General features: G+C 38.6%; 2 protein-coding genes across 2 annotated transcripts; one reads left to right on the forward strand and one right to left on the reverse strand.

Moving 5' to 3' along the window:
- Nucleotides 1-3,460: 3,460 nt before the first annotated feature.
- Nucleotides 3,461-14,683, reverse strand: zgc:101569 (uncharacterized protein LOC449822 homolog). Its single transcript, XM_066646774.1, has 6 exons — nucleotides 14,526-14,683; nucleotides 12,686-12,850; nucleotides 11,031-11,128; nucleotides 10,213-10,357; nucleotides 9,015-9,164; nucleotides 3,461-4,729 (listed from the first exon to the last, which is right to left on the reverse strand). The coding sequence occupies exons 1-6, from the start codon at nucleotides 14,656-14,658 to the stop codon at nucleotides 4,506-4,508; spliced, it is 915 nt and encodes a 304-aa protein (XP_066502871.1). The 5' UTR covers nucleotides 14,659-14,683; the 3' UTR covers nucleotides 3,461-4,505.
- Nucleotides 14,684-15,659: 976 nt separating this feature from the next.
- On the forward strand, nucleotides 15,660-18,548 carry si:dkey-197c15.6 (putative nuclease HARBI1). The gene is made up of 2 exons (XM_066683835.1): nucleotides 15,660-16,571; nucleotides 17,453-18,548. Exons 1-2 carry the CDS (start codon nucleotides 15,848-15,850, stop codon nucleotides 17,884-17,886), a joined length of 1,158 nt encoding a protein of 385 aa, XP_066539932.1. The 5' UTR covers nucleotides 15,660-15,847; the 3' UTR covers nucleotides 17,887-18,548.
- Nucleotides 18,549-18,883: the final 335 nt, after the last annotated feature.

The raw sequence follows: 18,883 nt of genomic DNA on the forward strand, positions 1-18,883 counted from the left end.
TGGTATGGGCTGTGGGACCTAAACGAACGGCCTACATCAGACACATTTGAGCAGCCCTGTGACTTTTTTTATGTATGATATATATGTGGGATGTCTTAATTGAGACATATTTAGTGTTTTTAGGTGCACTGCCCAGATGGGTCCTATGCTTAAACCACTGGGTCCAATCACAGACTTTGGAGGACATCCATATGTGGAGCAAACATTATAACACAGATAAGAATAGTTAGTACACAGCTTGGCTTCCTGTATGGGTCTCACAAACCCATTTTGAACAGATACAGATCCTGGGGCATGCGAAGATTATATAAAAGCGTGAAATGACATGACACTCTGGATTTGCTGCATCTTGGCCAATGCCAAGTGTAGGCTACGGTGGCATATGTCTCCGCACTCTCAGAAAAAAAGTTACAGTAGAGGTATATTGCTCAGTAAGTGTAAATGTACCGTTAAAAGGTACAATAGAGGCTTTAAAGTCCAGTTCCTTAAAGGTAAATTGCATCCTCTTCCCCAGAAAGAGAGGTGAATCGACACATTACAGAACTGTGTCAAATTAAAGAACATAATATAAGCCCCAGGGATGAATTGGGGCATATGAAATCATCACAACGTTAAAATCTACAGTTATAATAGAATAAGGTAAAAACTATGTTCCCTAAATCAAGTTACAGAAATGTACCCTTAAGGGAACCACCACACACAATTGATCTGACAGTGCAAAAACAATGGAAATGTAATTTATTGAGTGTTAAAACATGATTTGTTTACTTTTTTTTAGGTTACTTGGACTGACCTCTGAGATCTGGAACAAATCCAGTCTCAGTACATGGCCTCACTGTTGTTCTTGGGAGTAAATGCTCCAACTAGTACAGAGCAAAACACCAGAGTCTGTTACTGCAGCAAACAAAGACCATCTTAATCTGAAAAACGAAATATTGGGTGAGCAGATGTCCATGTAAATGTGGCCATATGGGGTAATTGTCAGCAGGGCATATTCACGAGCAGAATTAATTAATAAGTGAGCCAACAGGGAAGTTTAAAACGGAACTGAATAAAGTAAACTATAAGCACAGCGAGTATGAGCCAGTTCCCAACAATGAGGAGAAAGTAGCAATATGACAAAATATCCTTGAAGTATCCTTGGAAATAATGTATTTACTATGATTTTAAAATAATAATGTCATCTTCAAACACTGACTTCTCTTTCTGGAAATGTTGGTTTATTATATTAAAAAACTGAAAAAGCCTAATCCTTTCCTCAGATTCTAATCACCATTTCGAGGTTCTGTTCCTAGAAACAGACGTACTAAAAACTGGTACAATTTTTGTATTTATTCACATTTTGCCAAAGTACAACCCCTAACTACTGACACGTTCCTTTAAGAAGAACCACCTTTTATGACTTTTCTTAAATGTCTTAGACTAATGCCCCTAGATTTGGTTTTATCTGGTGTAACATCAGACTGATGAACTCCAGTCTCTTAGCAGTGCTTTCAAAAGAACTTCAGTCAAAGTGAAAGATTTCAGAGGAGGGCTCAAAGAACCCCCAGCTCCTGGCACAGAGAATCAGGTGCCTGGGCTTGAGGAGAGCTTCTGTAGTGGACTCACACAAACATGAGAAAAAGGAGAGAACCTGCATGTTTATTTTACAGAGCGAAGAGGGCTCAGAGGGCACGCATGTCCGTAAATGTACAGAGATATAGTGTTGTGTCTGCGGTGGTTTGGGATGGCTGTGATAGATGAGAATTTATCTCCAAGTGACTCTAATCTTATCTTGCTGCACTGCAGAGCATGCATCAAAGCCAGCTCCTGCCAACCCCCACTCACAGCAACCTCCTGCGTGCTAGCCATAAACAACACATACTCAGAAGTTAGTGAGGACACCTCTGGAACCAGCTCTCTTTCTCTCTCTCTCTCTCTCTCTCTCTCACACACACACACACAAACTAGAGTGTTCTTATAAATCAAGGATAGTTTAATATTTGCCTTGATGTCTCTGATTGTAGGAACGTAGGACTAGAGAGCGATTTATTTCAGATTTTATCGACTATACCAGATTTTCAGTTGGTCAACATTTACATACACCAAGTATTAAATATTTCTTTAAACAGTCTTGATCTCTTAGAAGCTGTTGGGGCCAGCCATCACATTAGATGTAAAGTATGGCTGTGATTGTGTATAAGGATCAAGCTCTACAGCCAGTGCTTTTTCATGTTTAATTTACCTCAGCCAAGACCTCAGAATAAAAAAAAATACATGCATATATATATATATATACAGGAGGTCCTCGGGTTACGCTAGTCCCGAGTTACGATGTTTCGTGCATACGACACATCTCCCATTTACTGTATAAAGCCTTGTTTCGACATAAGTGGTTTTGCGTCGTAAACGTCGCAACGCGAACTTCGTGTTTGTTGTGCGCGGCGGAAGAATACACGGTTACGCGGCTCGGCACCGAGGTGTTTTTTGATAATTACTGTGTTAGGATAGGATAAGTGCTTACAGTACGTTTTTTACGTACAGTATGTACGTATGTTCCGGCTTAAACCGAAAATCGGTTTACGACGCGACGTAGGAACGGATCAACATCGTAAGTCGAGGACCCCCTGTATATACATACATGCACCACCTTCATCAATTAAATCCCAAGGAATTTTGGTCTCAATTATTGAAATATTTGACGGCTTGCTGTTAATTATGGTCATACAGTTCAACAGTTGTTTCACAGAAGCAGAGAGCAACTTCCAAAATTCTTTGTCTTAACCTGTGCAAACTTCAGTCTGTTTTTTTATGTTGTTCTTTGAGTAGGGCTTTCTTTTTGCAAAGCCGCCTTTCAAGGCGATCTAAAATGCTCTTAATGGTGGATATAGACACTGGGTCGTGATGCCTCCAACTCCTTTAACAGTTTTTTTGTTGTTGTTGTTGTTGTTGTTGTCCAGGGTGTATTCTGGGTAGGCTCCAGACCCACCACGACCCTGAACTAGATAAACCCTTACAGACAATGAATGAATGAATGATTACTATAATAATTTTAGAACTTGTTGAAAGGTGTTATTACTGATGACATTTTTTAGTTAATTTGAATACTTTGTTTAAAATGTGCTTAATCAATCTGCAATGATTTAGAGATTTATTTTAATTAAGTGTTTAAGTCCATGTTTAGGGTTTTAATATTTCTTTAAAAAGTGTTCTATTACAGTTAAAATAATATATAGGTTGTTTAAGTAACGATATCATAAATATTATATACAATTAGCCTCATAAAGTAACAATGCAATTTAAATATATTTGCCGTTGTGTGTGACTTGAAGTCAGGCACCAAAAAGGATTTGTCCTGAATTGTTGGAAAATTGTTCAGATCTGTTCATTTTTTTCAAGCATTTTTTAATGGTTAAGATCATGGTATATGACTCAGGCACACAGCCATGTGTATGACTAAAAGCAAAGTGTGTGTGTTTGGTAAGCAGAGGGGTTCAGTAAGCAGTGTGACTGTCCTGTCATCATACAGTCTAGACAGAGCTTCACTCTAATTAACACACACACACACACACACACAGAGAAAGAGAGAGAGAGAGAGAGAGAGAGAGAGAGAGAGAGAGAGAGAGAGAGAGAGAGACCACACAATTTGCTCTCTCCACAATCCACGGGCTTCTGTAATATTTTTTCCCCCACATACAGAACATGGTACACCAGACAAAACATCTGATAAACCTACAGACAGTCATAGTTTATTTGATCTCTTATTGTATGTGGGGGTGCTTTCTGTGATGGTGTTTCTCATTTTCTTTAATCTTGAAATTTCTTATCCGTCATAACCAACCTTGTTGAAGTCAAAAACACAAAGTCAAAAAGAAGAATAAATCTGAAATGTATTCAATGTTTTGGATTATGCCCCTTGGTCATTTGTCTTTATATAATTATTTTATGAATTTAAGCCATGTGTATTTTGCCTGTCCTGCTTTACGAAAAGCTTTGGTCTGATTATTTTGAGACAATGACAAAGGTTTTAGATTTAAATGTTAAAATGTATCCGTATTTGGTTTTCCACTGATTACTGCTCACTGGCTCTCAATCAGATATTCTGGCCTTCACGTCTCTTTTGACGAGACACGGTATTTTATTATTATGGAAATCCTTGAAGCCATTTCAATGTGGCTCCATGAAGTTATATATTTTCATAGATTGGACGAGATAAGATTGACTTTAAAAGGCAACACTGGTGCATTGTATGTTCGGTGGAACCTTTTCCTTTCGTATTTCAATTCCCTTCAGATAATGGCAGCTGACTGTCCCAATATTTTGTAAGTTGTTTCAAATTCAAACTGGGCAAATATGTTTCCCCAAAAAGTGAATAAATCTCAGCTTTATTATTTGAAAGTAGTGTTTAAATCATGTGCGCATCATTCCATTCTGTGTTTATTTACATTTTGCACAGTCTCCCAACTTTTCTGGAAGCAGGGTTTGTATTATTACTTTCAGTGGGTACATACAGTTCATGATCCGTTTCAAGAGAACTTTCCACTTCGGCCAGCACCGGACATGAACTTTGTTGCCCCGGCGACAGATTCAGCCTTAATGACTGGAAAGCCATGGTCAGTTTCATACTGCATAGCCTGCATAAAGGAGGTGGAGTCAAAGGTGGCATGGTAGGTGGAGTTACGGTCAGCGCGGAGACAAAGCTGAGGGAATGAACTGATCTGCTCAGCAAGTTCAACAGCTGCCTGTAAACCTAAGAGCACACACACACACAGTAAAAAAAATTATTAGTATGTTAACAGAGGAAAACTTTTAATACAATAAAGTATTTTCATTATGCATGTCATATAATGTTACACAAAACATATACATTTTTATGTATAGCTTAATATGCATCCGTCCAATTTTTGAAAAGCACTGTTGAGGAATAATTTGATGGCTAAGTATCAGCTAAATTGATATTTGGGGAGAAGCTTAAGTGTAAGTGAACATTGTAAAATGTAATAAAACGTGTCAGTGTGTGCTGCACTGGTACTAGTTTTTAAACACAGTGTCCACTCATTGTCAACACTGTTAGACACAACTACCTCGTTGGCCCACCTTGCAGATGTAAAGTTACAGAGAGTATCTCATCTGTTGCTGCATAGTTTGTGTTGGGCATTCTCTAGTCCTTCATCAGTGGACACAGGACTCTGTCGGCTGGATTTTTTTGTGGGAAAATTCTCAGTCCAGCAGTGACACTGAGGGTTTAAAATCTCCAGGAGCACTGCTGTGTCTGATCCACTTGTACATGCACTACACACACTAACAAATGATCACCATATCATTGTCACTGCAGTGCTTGACCCAAATCATGGATATGATCCAAATATGGACTAAATAACTAATGGAACAGTGTGTATTTTAACATTGCTCTAATTACAAATAATATAAATATAGGTATATACAACAGAAATGGGACTCAGAACACAGCCCTGTGACACGCTGTTGTTCGGAGTGAAGCTAGTGGAAATATGACTCAGAGTCACAGTGGAAGTGGTTCAGACACACTGTAGCACAGTATTTTGGAACTGGGATGATAGTTGATGTCTTCCAGCATGTGTGGACAGAAGCCCAGGCCAGTGCAAGATTAAAAATATCAGAGAAGACCAGAGTTAACTGTTCAGCACATGCTCTCAAAACACAACCGGGGACATAGTCAGGACCAGCAGCTTCCCATAGATTCACCCTGCAGTGCTGTATACACACTGTATGACTGATCAGTGTCAGGAAGAAGCTCATCCCTTGTTGTGACCTGTCTACTGTCCTGTGTGTGATGTGCTCAAAATTGGCATAGAACTGTTTGAGTTCCTCTGGAGAGGAAGCACTGTTGGATGAGGGTATTTGACAGGGTGGTCTGTACTCTGTAAAGGACTGGATGCCATTCCACATACGCCGTGGGTCGGAGCTGTGGATGTGATCCTCAATGGACAGATAGTGTTTGAGTGTTTTGCTTCCCTAAAGCCCCTTTTGTCAGTTAAATAAAAGTTCACATGAATTACCAAATAAAATATGCTCATAATTTTATTGCATCTTACAAAAATTCCTAACTTTTCAGAAAACAGGGTGTGTACAGTTTTATACTTGTTCATGTGCAAATGAGAAACAACTGGTGTCCATTTAAAAAACCTTGGCTCTTGTCATTTAAGAAAAAAAATGGTGAAACTGTGTTCTTGAGTCCAAGTTGCACAGTTTTTCTGCCTATATAACACACCCAAAGAGTTAAAAAATATTGCTAGCAACACTGGTGCAATATTAGCTACCAATAAACATAAAAAAAAAATTAATCCCGAGGTAAACCAGAAGAGTAATGGCTTACAAAAAATGGCTTACACTAAGCATGTTAAACCAGTTGTGACCAGCGCGGAGGGGACAGTGTTTGTTTGATCTTACCCTTCTAGGCTTTAAATTGTTTTGAGAAGCCAAGTGCTAAGAATGAACAAGTTTTGTCAACTCAATAGAGTGGCACTGCAGAGACATGAGTAATTTCGTCATCATACAGCCACAGGTGAGACAAATCGTTCAGCTTTGTTTCTTCCAAAGCAATTACTATTATCTTTCACAATAAAGAACAGCTGAACAATATGTCTCACCTGTGGCTGAATGAGGGCAAAATTACTCACAGAAATATACAGAAACTCGCTCAAAACTGAGAACAGGGGTCAAAGACAATTCAAAAAAGAGAATGCTTCTTAGACGCTAACTTGCATTACATTTGCCCATGGATCAGATGGAGGGGAAAATTTACCAGATAGACCTGGTAGGCCCAAACTCTGGACGAGAACTCTGTCCAGAGATGGCTCAACTGTCATCTCCCTGTTCCAGGAGAAGTAGGGGACATGGAGTCTGAACTCACCCTGTCCAAGACCACCATTGAGGAATGGCTGAATAATCCTATGGTCAAAACTTGTAGGGGCTTGTTATGGTGGCATCCCAAGAATCTGGTGTTGGATTCAATGGTGAGGGAAGCGCTCAAATGAAAGTAGGTGCTTTTTTCAAGCTTAGCTGCCTCGGAGAACTCCTGATTCAGTGGATGGGTACCAGCCAGTGAAAAAACAGACAGGTAGAATATCCAAAGTAGTTTAGTGCACACTCCAAAGGAACTCAAAATTATCAGATGGCTCTGTGCATTCTTGAACATTGCACAGATATAAGCACTCCAATTCAGTTTGTCATTCAAGTGCACGCTCAGGTACACACTTAAAAATTATGGTTCTGCAAAGGTTCTTTAGTAAAGAAAATGGTTCTGTGTTGAACCCTGAACACGTGAAGAATATATTGCATAATTAAAGGATTCTTATTGTCATGAAAGCGTTCTTGCCATCTGAGGTATAGAAGGTCATGCTCTTTCACCATCAATGGCCAGCCTTACCCTTACATGGAATTATAATCCTCTCTACAGATGATGAGACAAATTCGTTACAATCTTGAAAAATGTTCTGTTTGAACGATCTGACAATTTTCTCCTAAAGTAATGAAAAAAATAACTCTTGCTTGTAAAGCCTAGGACTTGTTCTGAATGGTTGTTTTATACCTTTTACATTGACGTGCTTATAGTGTAACTTTTCAAAATGGCATGCCATGAATTTTCTATGTACTTTTCACTGCTATTTTGCTGCTATTAAAGGCATCAAATTAAATAGTTTTTAATATTTATAAAAACTGAAAACTTCTGAAAACATTTTTTTGCATTTTTGTCAGTTAGATAAATTAATGTTCAAGAGAATTAACTCCTTTCTTGTTTTTATATGTTCAAATGTATTCATTAAAATACTGAAAAGCCTGAAAGATTAAATTATTCTCAAACTCCATTTACAGAAAAGTTGGGACCTATTGTAAAATTGTAAAATGCAATGTATCCATATCTTTATGTATAGATTTAATACACATTATATAGGAGACAATGTATATTCACCTGGAATTGTATGGCCTTATTTACAATACTGAACATTTACTTCTCAAGTGCACTTACCAAACCAACAATTCCCAGTCAGCAGCAGTGCTGGGGTCAGACACTGAGCTCTGATAAATGATTTGAGGGCAGTTAAAACAAAAACTAAACTACAGTATCCACACCAATGAATTCTCACCAACGTGAAAGAGTGTGTATAATCATGTAACCAGTAAGTGTACACAATTTTTCAAATGCATTTTATATGTTTGTGATGAACTGGAGATTAATTTATGATTCTAAACTAATCCTCCAACAACTGGACCTCAGTAATGCTTTCATCAGGGAATTCAATAAAATAGTCAAAGTAATGTAGTTTAATGGTCAAATGTCGTTACTTCAGGAAAGAGAGAGACAAGTGCCGTGTTAAATGTAAAATTGTATTTAAAGAAATGTAAATTCTGGGCCAATGTTTGTGGGCGAGTATTTGGAGGTGCCTTTCAGTTCAGGCTTTGGGAGTAAAGAAATAATGTTTAATAATCCGGCAGTACTGGACAGAATGCTATAGAATCTTCAGTCATGTTAAATTAAAACTATTTGCTGTTATTTAAACAACAACTTGAATAACTACAAGCTGTGTACAACAATGAGGTCTCTAGAATGTTATTGTAAAGTGTATTATTTAATACATTTGGTTTGATTGAGGTTTTGCAAACATTCATTCATTTATTGGGAATCACTGGGTGCACACTCACACATTCCCTCACACTCCGATGGAAAATTTGCATGTCCAACCCACTTTAGCAATGTGTTTTTAGACTCTGGAAAGAAACCGGAGCACCCAGAGGAAACTCTGGGAGACACAGGGAGAACAGGCAAAAATCTTCATAGTCACCCATTGTGGGGCTTACATTCACAACCACAGGAACGTGGAGCTCTGTGACAGCGACACTACCTGTTGCACCACTGTGCCACTCATTTTTGGGAACATCAAAAGGTATTAAATTATGAATAATTAATTGCAGTTAATTTTTAATAACTCTTTGACAAGTTAGTAGTCAAAAGTAGTCAATAGTACTCTTGTAAATATCATTATGTCTCTCTTTACCTTGTCCATTAGGCACAACTCTGTTTGCCAATCCAAATGCCAGTGCTTCCTCAGCACCTACAGGTCTACCAGTCAGAATAAGATCCAGGGCTCGGGATAGACCAATCAGCTGCGGCAGCCGCACCGTACCGCCATCAATCAGCGGTACACCTGGTAAGATGGGGTACAGAGTAGAAGAATTAAATGTATTGCAAGCAAATTAAAAATGTGCTCGCATTTGCAAAATATAATGAAGCTGGTCAGTGAAAACAATGTAAACCAAATCTGATTCTCATTTTATTGCATTTTACAAAAATATTTAAATTGTGTTGTTTAATTTACCATGCCCTAGAGCTAAGAAAAAACCCAAAAGGAGATATAAGAGCTAAAACTGAAAGTCTGACCACCTGAACGCTGGAAATAAAAATATTTAAGACAGGTGTGGACCACTTAGAGTAGTGCATTTTTGCAGGAAATTTCTTAGGCCTAGACTAAGAGGCATTTAGGAAAACTTTAATCAGTGGAACCCAGTCCAATATAGTCTTTCATTTAAAAGTGATCACAGGTAGTCAGATATTAATGATCATGATCCAGAGTGTAGTAGGTACACCATATTACCTAATTAATTACATTGAATACTTCCTACTTTTAGACTGAATGCCTTAGACTTGTACCTATCCAATGTAATCAGATCAGAGCTTAGGAAAAACTGAAAGAGCTGAGATGGTAGTAGTCATGAGATTCCTGGGAAGGCACAGCTAGAACACGTTGTCTGGTTTTCAGGCACAGAGGAAGACACAGGCAATGCAAGAACACCTGATTTAATGACAGAGTGAAGATGATGATGCTGATGATAATGATAAAAATGACCCTATTCTTGAAACAGGCTGCATGGCAATCAGTCACTGGCAGTAAATTATAGGGCAGCCGGCATGTTTATTAACATTGTGGTTATATATAGCTTGAGGAGGGATGGGCTAGAATTAAGACAGAAGTTCCTTCTGGGTCCTCAGATTACCTCTCACGTCATGTACAAAAGATTATAGCAAGTCAGATACAAACTGGAATTTTTCTACTTACATCATATAACTTTTTATGCTACGTAGATGTAATGAGGATGACTCCAACTGGTGAGGACTTTCATCAAATACACAACCATAAAAATTAAGTCATTCGACTTCTACTGTGTTTAAAGCGGATGAGTTCATGAGATTTTTACCAAATCTGCGGCAGAAAACCCCCATTATGGCACCTTCTTCCACCACTCTGAGATCAGCCAGCAAGGCCAGCTCCAGTCCGCCAGCCACAGCATATCCACTCACTGCTGCAATCAACGGCTTAGACAGCCTCAGGCGAGAGGGACCCTGCAGAGGAACAAGACAGAAAAATCCATGAGACTAGCATTTAAATGAGTCATTGTTAGTTTAACACTGTTGAATTCTCTACAGGTGAATAACCATAGCCATTTAGAAGAGAACTCTGTATGGAAACATTTCTACAGGTAATCATATATTTGTCTGTGAAAAGTGAGGATACCAAGAACCTCTGAATAACACTGTTTCAAGCGAATTTCATTGTTTATTGCCACTTCCAATAATACCAGTCTTTCCATTCCATCAATTTTTAGCTAAAATGTAGAGACCCCTAGAAAAATCACTGATAAATAAACAGATCAATGTATATCCTTCATTCGTTGTCTGTAAGCACTTATCCAGTTCATGGTCACGGCCGGTCCGGAGCCTACCCGGAATCACTGGGCACAAGCGAGGGAACACACCATGGAAGGTGTCGCCAGTCCTCCACAGGGTGACAAACACACACACACTTCTGAACTGCCAATCCACCTACCAACGTGTGTTTTTTGGACCGTGGGGGGTAACCAGAGCTCCCGGAGGAAACCCACGCGGACACAGGGAGAACACATATAGAAAACCTATATGCTGTAAACATATACTAGCCACTAAATTGCAAGTGTTGCCTTTAGCTGCACTGAGAGATGAAATTAAAAATGTTTGGGGGTTTGGCTGCTCACCTTACCATTGGAGCAGGACCTTTGGTAACATCTTGCTCTAGCCTGAGAGAAGCAGAACCCTGGGAAAGCTCCTTAAGATCATAACCTGCGCAGAAATTTCCTCCTAAAACGAAACACAAACAAGAACTAGCAACCAAAAGTAAACTGGAAAAGAACAGAAAGAGAGACATAAGGACAGATAAAAACCTCACTATCAAAACAAAACAGTATGTGTACTTTCTAGAAATACTATCTGTTTTTCTAAATCAAGATCAACAATGTGATGCACTAAGAGCATCTTCTCTGCTGGGAATTCTTATCACTTGGTGCTGCAACGTCTGAGGTTTGATTCAGCCACAAGATTATTGAAGTGAGGATTTGATGGTTTTATGATTAAGTTTGGGTTCAGATATGGCACTCCCACTCACAACAAAGTTCAGCTCACTCAACAGTTTAGATATTTAGAAAGAGCTTGGCTAGATTTAGCGTTTTAACCTTGTCATAGCACCTTTTAACCACCTGGTTATTAGCTTGATTGTAGCCAAGAATGATCCCCGTTCGTTCCATACCTCTTCCATAGTGTTTTTATGGTAGTTTCTGTATCTGTCTTTGTCCTCAGTCAGCTTCACCTCAAGAATCTACTCCTTATCTCTTGACCCATAGGCCCTTACTGATTTTCAGATTTTTGAAATGTCTTTTTTGACATTGATTGAGATTGATCAGGGATCAGCACACTGTTTTTACAGAAGTTTATCATCTATACCCAAGAAGGCCACGTTCACACAGCAGGTAAATGGCCCAAATCTGATTTATTTATTTATTTTTGTTCTGCTGTTCACACTGTCTATATACTGTGACCTCTTACATCAGTCTGAACATGTCATGCTCCTAAACTGACCCACGTGTGGAAAAAGGAGCCGCTTCAGGATCTCGTTGTACAGTTTCACACAATCCACTTTCTTTCTGAAATGAAGGTATTAAAGCAGACTGGTGTTGTACTGTGCAGGACAACATCACACAATGACTCTTTTCTTTATACCAAATGAGCTCCATACTTTTAAATAAAATACTTTAAAGAATGTTAAAACATGAACAAATATTTCTTTCACTCCAAGTGAAAATTTGCCAGGTTTAACAACTGCTGGGAAGTCTCCATGTTGAAACAACTGATTAACAGTTTTTAGGGTGTCATCAGATAATGAGTTCATGGCCTTCTTAGAACAGTCATTTACTTGGTAAGTTCTCACATCTATGATAGATAATACCACATCTAATAGTGCTTTGACATCAATCACATGAAACCAGTTTAATGACCAATAACACAAGGTTTGCATACAAACAGTAGAATATAGTAGAATAAAATAATCACTGAATATAAACACGAAAACGAGTGAGTCATTGGGATAACGGAAGCTAAGCCTGAGGCCAAACTACATGCTTTGTGCAGACAGCGCCATCTAGTGATCATGAGGTGACAGTGACATCTTTCTATTGTAAAGACTCGCAACAGAATTTATATATATATATATAATAGAAAGAACAAAACATATCATGTTTATCTCTTACTGAGCAACAAAACTATAGCTTCACAGAACTAAATATACAGCACTAAATACAATTGGCCTAAAAAGGGAAGCACACTCCAGGACAGGTCTATGTTTATGTAAAATAAGTCTATTACCTTCACCATACAGCACAGCTACACTGAGGGAGTCGTCCTGGTTAAAAGCTGAAAGCTCCTCAGTTAACCTCCTGGCAGTCTCCTGGTTCACCGCATTACGCACCTCAGGCCGGTTAATGCCCACAGTAATCACCTGACCTTTTTTCAGTGTAACCACTGTCTGACCTGTGGCGACAGAGATTACAGACAATAAACCTCACCGTTTACATTTCCAACTATTGGGCTTGCCTCACAAACAAATATAACCCATAATAATGATAATAATACACATATTGAAAACACATGAAGGGACCTGGAGGTTATGGGTTCAAGACCCAAGAGTTTGGTGTGTTCTCCCTGTGTGTGTGTGGCTGGCGACTCCCTCCAGGGTGTGTTCCTGCCTTGCCCCCAGTGATTCTGGACTGGATTAGCAGTTACAGACAATGAATGAATGAATGATTATCAAAAACAACAAGGCTTTACACCTCTGGTGCTCAAGCCCTAATTTTAACTAGAAAATTTTATTTACTGAAGGAAATTCCAGTGCTGGCAAAGCAATAAAATAATAGTCATTAAAAAAACTAAATAATCTCCATGACCAGAGACAGCGTATGTTTTTGAAAGACGCAGTTTAGAAGCAGCAAGACTACAAGACAGACTTGGCTAATTTTCTCCTAGATCCCTCAGGAGGGGCTGGTGGTGGTTGGGGGGGACAGAGATGCCTGGGCTTCTTTGCTAGGAAAAAATATGATGATGATGAGAGGAGGAGGATGAATGTACAGATGATGAAAATTGTGTGTTAAGTTATGTAAATGTGGAATTATAAATGTAAATGTGCAATTATTTGTTGTTGTACAACATACAACGAAATGTGTCTTTTTATGCATTTAACCAATCCGTGGCAGTGAAATCACACACGCACAGTGCAGTAAGGGAACAGGGAACAGTTGTGGGTTCAGTGCCTTGCTCAAGGACACCTCAGCCATGGATTGAGGGAGGAGGACAGTGCTGTTCCTTCACTCCCACTGCCCCTGACATTTCAGTCCTAAGCCCTCTTCAATAACCATTAGGCAATGGCTGCCCACGGTGTGTTAAGAGTGTTTGTGTAAGCAAGTGAGAAACTAAGAGTGCATTTATTTATTTAGTACGTTATAAACCGACTAACCATAACATTAAAACCACTCACAGATGAGGTAAAATATTTCTTGTAAAAATTGCACTATTAATGTCCGCAAGACATTAGGGCCGGAGTCCAGTACAGTTTGTTGAACATTGTTCAGCCACCTAGTTATAAATTAATGTGCTCTTGATTATGACACTCCAGGACTGTTCCCCCACTACTATCTATTTTCAAACTAGATCTAATATTATGGGGGACTGGTGTATTTTATAATTTATTACATGTGTTTTATTAACTATATTGATTTTCTTCACTTTATAACTAAAAGTTATTTGAAATATATATGTAGATTTTTATAATATAATATATATATATATATATATATATATATATATATATAATCATATAACACTAAATAAAAGCAGTGTTCTGCCTTAATCTCACACTGTTTATATGTGTGTTTGTGCTGCACTTTCACCTATTTGCTGATTACACTGAGTATTTTTGGAACTTTTATTTTACACCTTATATATATATATAATTACATTCTTAATATTTAGATGGGATCTTGTGAATACAGAGTTAGTTGCGGTGTGGGACAAATACACAGCACAGATTATTAAATTTTGTTTTTTACTGTTGTCAAAGTAAAAGTAAACTGCTGTGAGGACGTCAGGAAAATGTCTAAAAACTAAGTTCAACCTTATTTTTACCGTCGGCTGACAGCGTTTTTCAACTGACCTTTGTCCACTGGGTTATTGGTAACATATCCGCGGCTATGAAAAAGTTTTCCATCTAAATTAAATCGCCAGCGTCCATACTGAGGGATTTTATTCCTGATTATTGTAAACGTATATATCCCCTTCCCCAGCATTCTGCAGCCTAGAGAGCAGTGTAAATACAACTACATGGCTAGTCTGACCGCAACCTATGTATTTTTCATAATAAAAGATTCAGGCGTTTAATTCCTAAGAAGCCCGTTTCAGCTCCATAAAACGAAGTAAGGTCATCTAAGATGAAATGAGGTAACCTATTTTTTTTCAATTATTAGTTTATGATATTGGTTTCATTATTTTGAGACACTTTCATTTTGATACTATCTCATTATTTTAAGAGTATCTCAATATTTTGAGATATTATGTCATTATTTTCAGACACTAATTAAGTCATTATTTTAAGATCCTATCTCAATATTTTGAGGTACTATATTTTGCGATATTATCTGCATATTTTGAGGTACTAAGTGAATATTCTGAAATGCTACTCTTTCAAAATAAGGAGATGCTATCTCTAAATAATGAGATACTGATTCAATATATTGGCTTAGTATCTAAAACAGTTAGATACTGTCTCAAAATTTTACATTGTTTCTAAATATTACCATGCATCCAAAGTGTTGTTTAAAACCATAAATACAGCATTAACTTTACAAAATAAAGGCACCTGCATCACAAATGTTCTGATGTCACTTCAATGGTTACCAGTTAAATAGGATAGAATTTAAGATTTTGATAATGGTTTTCAACCGCGACTCTGAAATGGAGAAGCGGAAAAGAAAATGTGTGTATGTATGTATAATGTTTTTCAAATATTTTTATCCGTTTTGTTTTACTACATTTTATTAAGAGAAACACCACAATTAAAGCTAAATACAGACCTTTCCATTGTAAGGTATTACAGTTTCTCAGCAAATTATTTAGTTTTACTTTGTATCTCTGTCCCTTTATCCACATTCCGGAAGAAATTTTGCATTGTTAATATGTGATACCCTAGGAACAGGAATGCGTCAATGATTAATTTAGTCACTCAGTGCAGCCAACGTCTTTTATTTTGAAAAGTGTTCTCGTACACGGAAATAACAGTAGTGAGCGGCAATGTTATGGCACATTGAGTTGCAATTGTTCTGTTTTTTCCGATCAAGCGTTGAGTTTAGGAAAATAATTTTTATCTAAAGCCAAGTTTGTTAATTAACTCCAGTTTTTGTGCCCAGATAATCAAACATCCCTTTAACATTTTACCTTCCTACACACATCCATTCAGTTTATCCTATCCCTTCTGTAAACATGTCTTATGCCGGAGCGCTGTGGCTTGCTGTTCAAGAGGATTTATACACTGGTATTTGTAACGGAACTCGTGAAAACGGTGATATAAACCGCCCAAAAATCATCAGAGAAGAATCAAAGGGTTGTCTTGAATGTTTCGATGATTATTTTTTATCCCAATGTTTCCACCTTAGTCGGCCATGCCTGACATTTCTACTAGATTTTATTAAAACTCGTCTGAAAAAAAATGTCTTTAATCCTGTCAGCGATAGTACCTCAACAGAATCCATAATATTAGCGACACTGTTTTTCTACGCGCATGGATTTCTACCCAGCAAAATTACAGCAAAGTTGGGGTTAAATCACACATTCGCAGGCGAGGCGGTTAATACCACCTCTAAAATCTTGTCGGAGTTGTCCTCGAGTTTTATTACGTTTCCTGCCAGCTACAACGACCGTATGGGAGTAGCGCAGGGGTTTAAAAACATCAGCGGCATCCCAAACGTGGTGGGGGTACTGGGCTGTTTCCATGTAAAAGTGACCCCTCCGCCCTCTGAACTAAGCCTTTTTCTCAACACCCTGGGTTACCCTTCAGTGACGGTGCAGATGGTCAGTGATGTGGATGGGAATCTCCTCAGTGTTGAGCAGTGCTATCCCGGAGGGACTCGAGAACAGTATGTTTGGGAAAGGTCGACCATATGCCAAGAGTTCGTCAGTTTTCGGCATGGTCAGACATGGGTTATTGGTAAGCAGACTAACTTTACTTTAAAGCTGTGCCTGAAACGTTATCTTATTCATTATTCGGTTTGAAAATCTGGAACGATTTATAGCGCACCACAAGAGGGCGGGTGTTCTATAGAAATGTGCTGCTATAGTGTACTTTTACAAGTACAGCTGCTTAAATAAACCAATAGGTAAGACACGGATAAATGTAGTGTATCAGTAGGGTGACCAGACGTCCTCTTTTACCCGGACATGTCCTCTTTTTTAGACTTAAAAAATGCCCGGGCGGAATTTCACAAACGTCCGGGATGTTGTTTTTCTAGAGCTTACATAGAACTTCGAGAAGCGTTTCGTTCACAAACTAGTCCCGCCCTCCCCTACTCCGATTGGTTCGCTTGAGTGAGAAGGGGGCGTGGTGAAGTAGCCTAAAATCTGATTGGACGGTCTGACTGTAGAGCTACCGTTATTGGTGGATAACCTTCTCTGTAAACATTTAATTGGTCAGTCTGCACGTCTGTAGTCGCCCCCCCCGCCCCCCATGGGCGAATTATAACAGTTAATAATTATTATATTAAAATAAGTTATTAAGTAGAGAGGAGACTAGAGGGAATGATTAAGTCACTTTATTTTGAAGATGGGGTACATTAGGAGGCCAGAAGTGACCAAATTAATAGGTTTAGTCAGGAATCAGGATGTTGGGGGTAACACCACCCTCCTTTTCAAGGAAATGCCACCTGAATACTAAATAAAATCACAATGAGCCTAGACATTTTTCCCAATCCATTCAAATTTACATTTAAGCGAGTTATTACAGAAAGGTAAAATCAAATATACAAATGTATTAAATGTCCATAATAACTATTACAATCTTTCCCTCGCTTTCTCTGCCCTTTCTCTCCAAAGGTGGTAGAGGTCTGCCTCCTGGACGACATGTGTTGACACCTGTGGAGCGCTCTCAACTCAAGACCAGTGCAGCCAGACGTTTCAACATAACTCATTCTAGGGTCATGACCTACAATCAGCATGTCTTTGGCTGTCTTAAAGCTCGTTTCCAGTGCCTGAACGATCTCGGAACCGTACAGGCAGATGCCCTGGAGTCTGTGGCTTGCATCATCAAAGCTTGCTGTGTTCTCCACAACATCTCTAAAAAGTTCTCTGTGCCTTTACCCAGAGAGCCAGTTCTGGAGCCTGTACACCCAACTCAAGACGTGAAAGGGAAAGAGGGAGAGAAATCCTTTTACTATATGGAAGAGACAAGAGAAGACATGATAGAAACATGTTTTGGTCAAATAAGGGATGAAGAAGAGAAGGAGGCAAACACTGAGGGCTGGCTCTAACAAAACATGTTGGACTGTTGACACATGGACTGTTGAATGAGGACACTGTACATTGCAACTGTCAATTCCTTAAAGTAAGTCAGTGTCAAGTTTAACACACCTGCTTCATGGTGCTGTGCAGAAAATCCAGAAGAAACCTGACATGGACCGTGGAACTAAAAGGAAAGCATATTGGAATTGGAGTTTTTGTTCTTCTATCCTGCCCTGCAGTTATTCAGTACTGTTCGTTATGCTTTTGTTTTTGTTGTGATATGGATATTCCTGCTGGTCGTGGGGATTGAACCAGTGACCTTCCAGTACCAAGCCTGCTCCTCATAGGCCATGGCTGCCCCACAGATTTGCGTATTAAAAAATGAACTTCTGAGACTATATTCTCCTCTCCCAGTCACTACAGTTTAAATCTTAATCAGGATAAGCAGCACTGAGGATAAGGAAATGTTTCAGGATGCTCCAACAGTCAGCCAAACGTGGCCTTTTTCTAAGACCAGTATCTTGCGTACTTGGAGAGCTGCCCTGTAAGACTTTACTCAAACCGTCCACTCTATAAGTAGCTTTGATTGTTGGAGGAATTTTGCATTAATTTTCCTGTTTCTGACCAGTGCTTCCTTCTATCTCTTCTAAGACTTCCCTGATACATGGATTAATATGAAAAAGACACTAAATACAAGAAAAATAAATAAATTAATGCTTTAATATTTACATAATAAAACAGTTAAAAGAGTTTTAATAAGCACTGTCCTTGTCTGTGAATTTTTAATGATTGCGGTGGCTAGATACCTGGCTCTGATACAGTATGGTCACAATGGCTTGTGAGGAAATGAGATGCCACACAATGATTCTGATTCCAGATTATTTCCATGTAACTTAAAGATAAGCAAAATAAGAGCCCTGTGTTTAAGTTATAGCTGAAAACCACTGAGGCCTGCAGTGAGAAGTGTACATTTTATTACAGCAACTTGTGTCAATATCTGAAATTAGAAATGAATTATTTTGCCTG

Source organism: Hoplias malabaricus, chromosome 1 (assembly GCF_029633855.1).
Source record: "Hoplias malabaricus isolate fHopMal1 chromosome 1, fHopMal1.hap1, whole genome shotgun sequence".
Classification (NCBI taxonomy): Eukaryota; Metazoa; Chordata; class Actinopteri; order Characiformes; family Erythrinidae; genus Hoplias; species Hoplias malabaricus.

What these genes read in the sequence shown, in the direction of transcription:
- si:dkey-197c15.6 (XM_066683835.1), top strand. Translation starts at nt 15,848, where the DNA reads ATGTCTTATGCCGGAGCGCTGTGGCTTGCTGTTCAAGAGGATTTATAC. An exon ending in TGGTCAGACATGGGTTATTG is followed by an intron (nt 16,572 to 17,452) that starts GTAAGCAGACTA and finishes TTCTCTCCAAAG; the next exon opens with GTGGTAGAGGTCTGCCTCCT.
- zgc:101569 (XM_066646774.1), bottom strand. Translation starts at nt 14,658, where the DNA reads ATGCTGGGGAAGGGGATATATACGTTTACAATAATCAGGAATAAAATC. An exon ending in CAATAACCCAGTGGACAAAG is followed by an intron (nt 12,851 to 14,525) that starts GTCAGTTGAAAA and finishes CTGTCGCCACAG; the next exon opens with GTCAGACAGTGGTTACACTG. An exon ending in AGCTGTGCTGTATGGTGAAG is followed by an intron (nt 11,129 to 12,685) that starts GTAATAGACTTA and finishes GTTTCGTTTTAG; the next exon opens with GAGGAAATTTCTGCGCAGGT.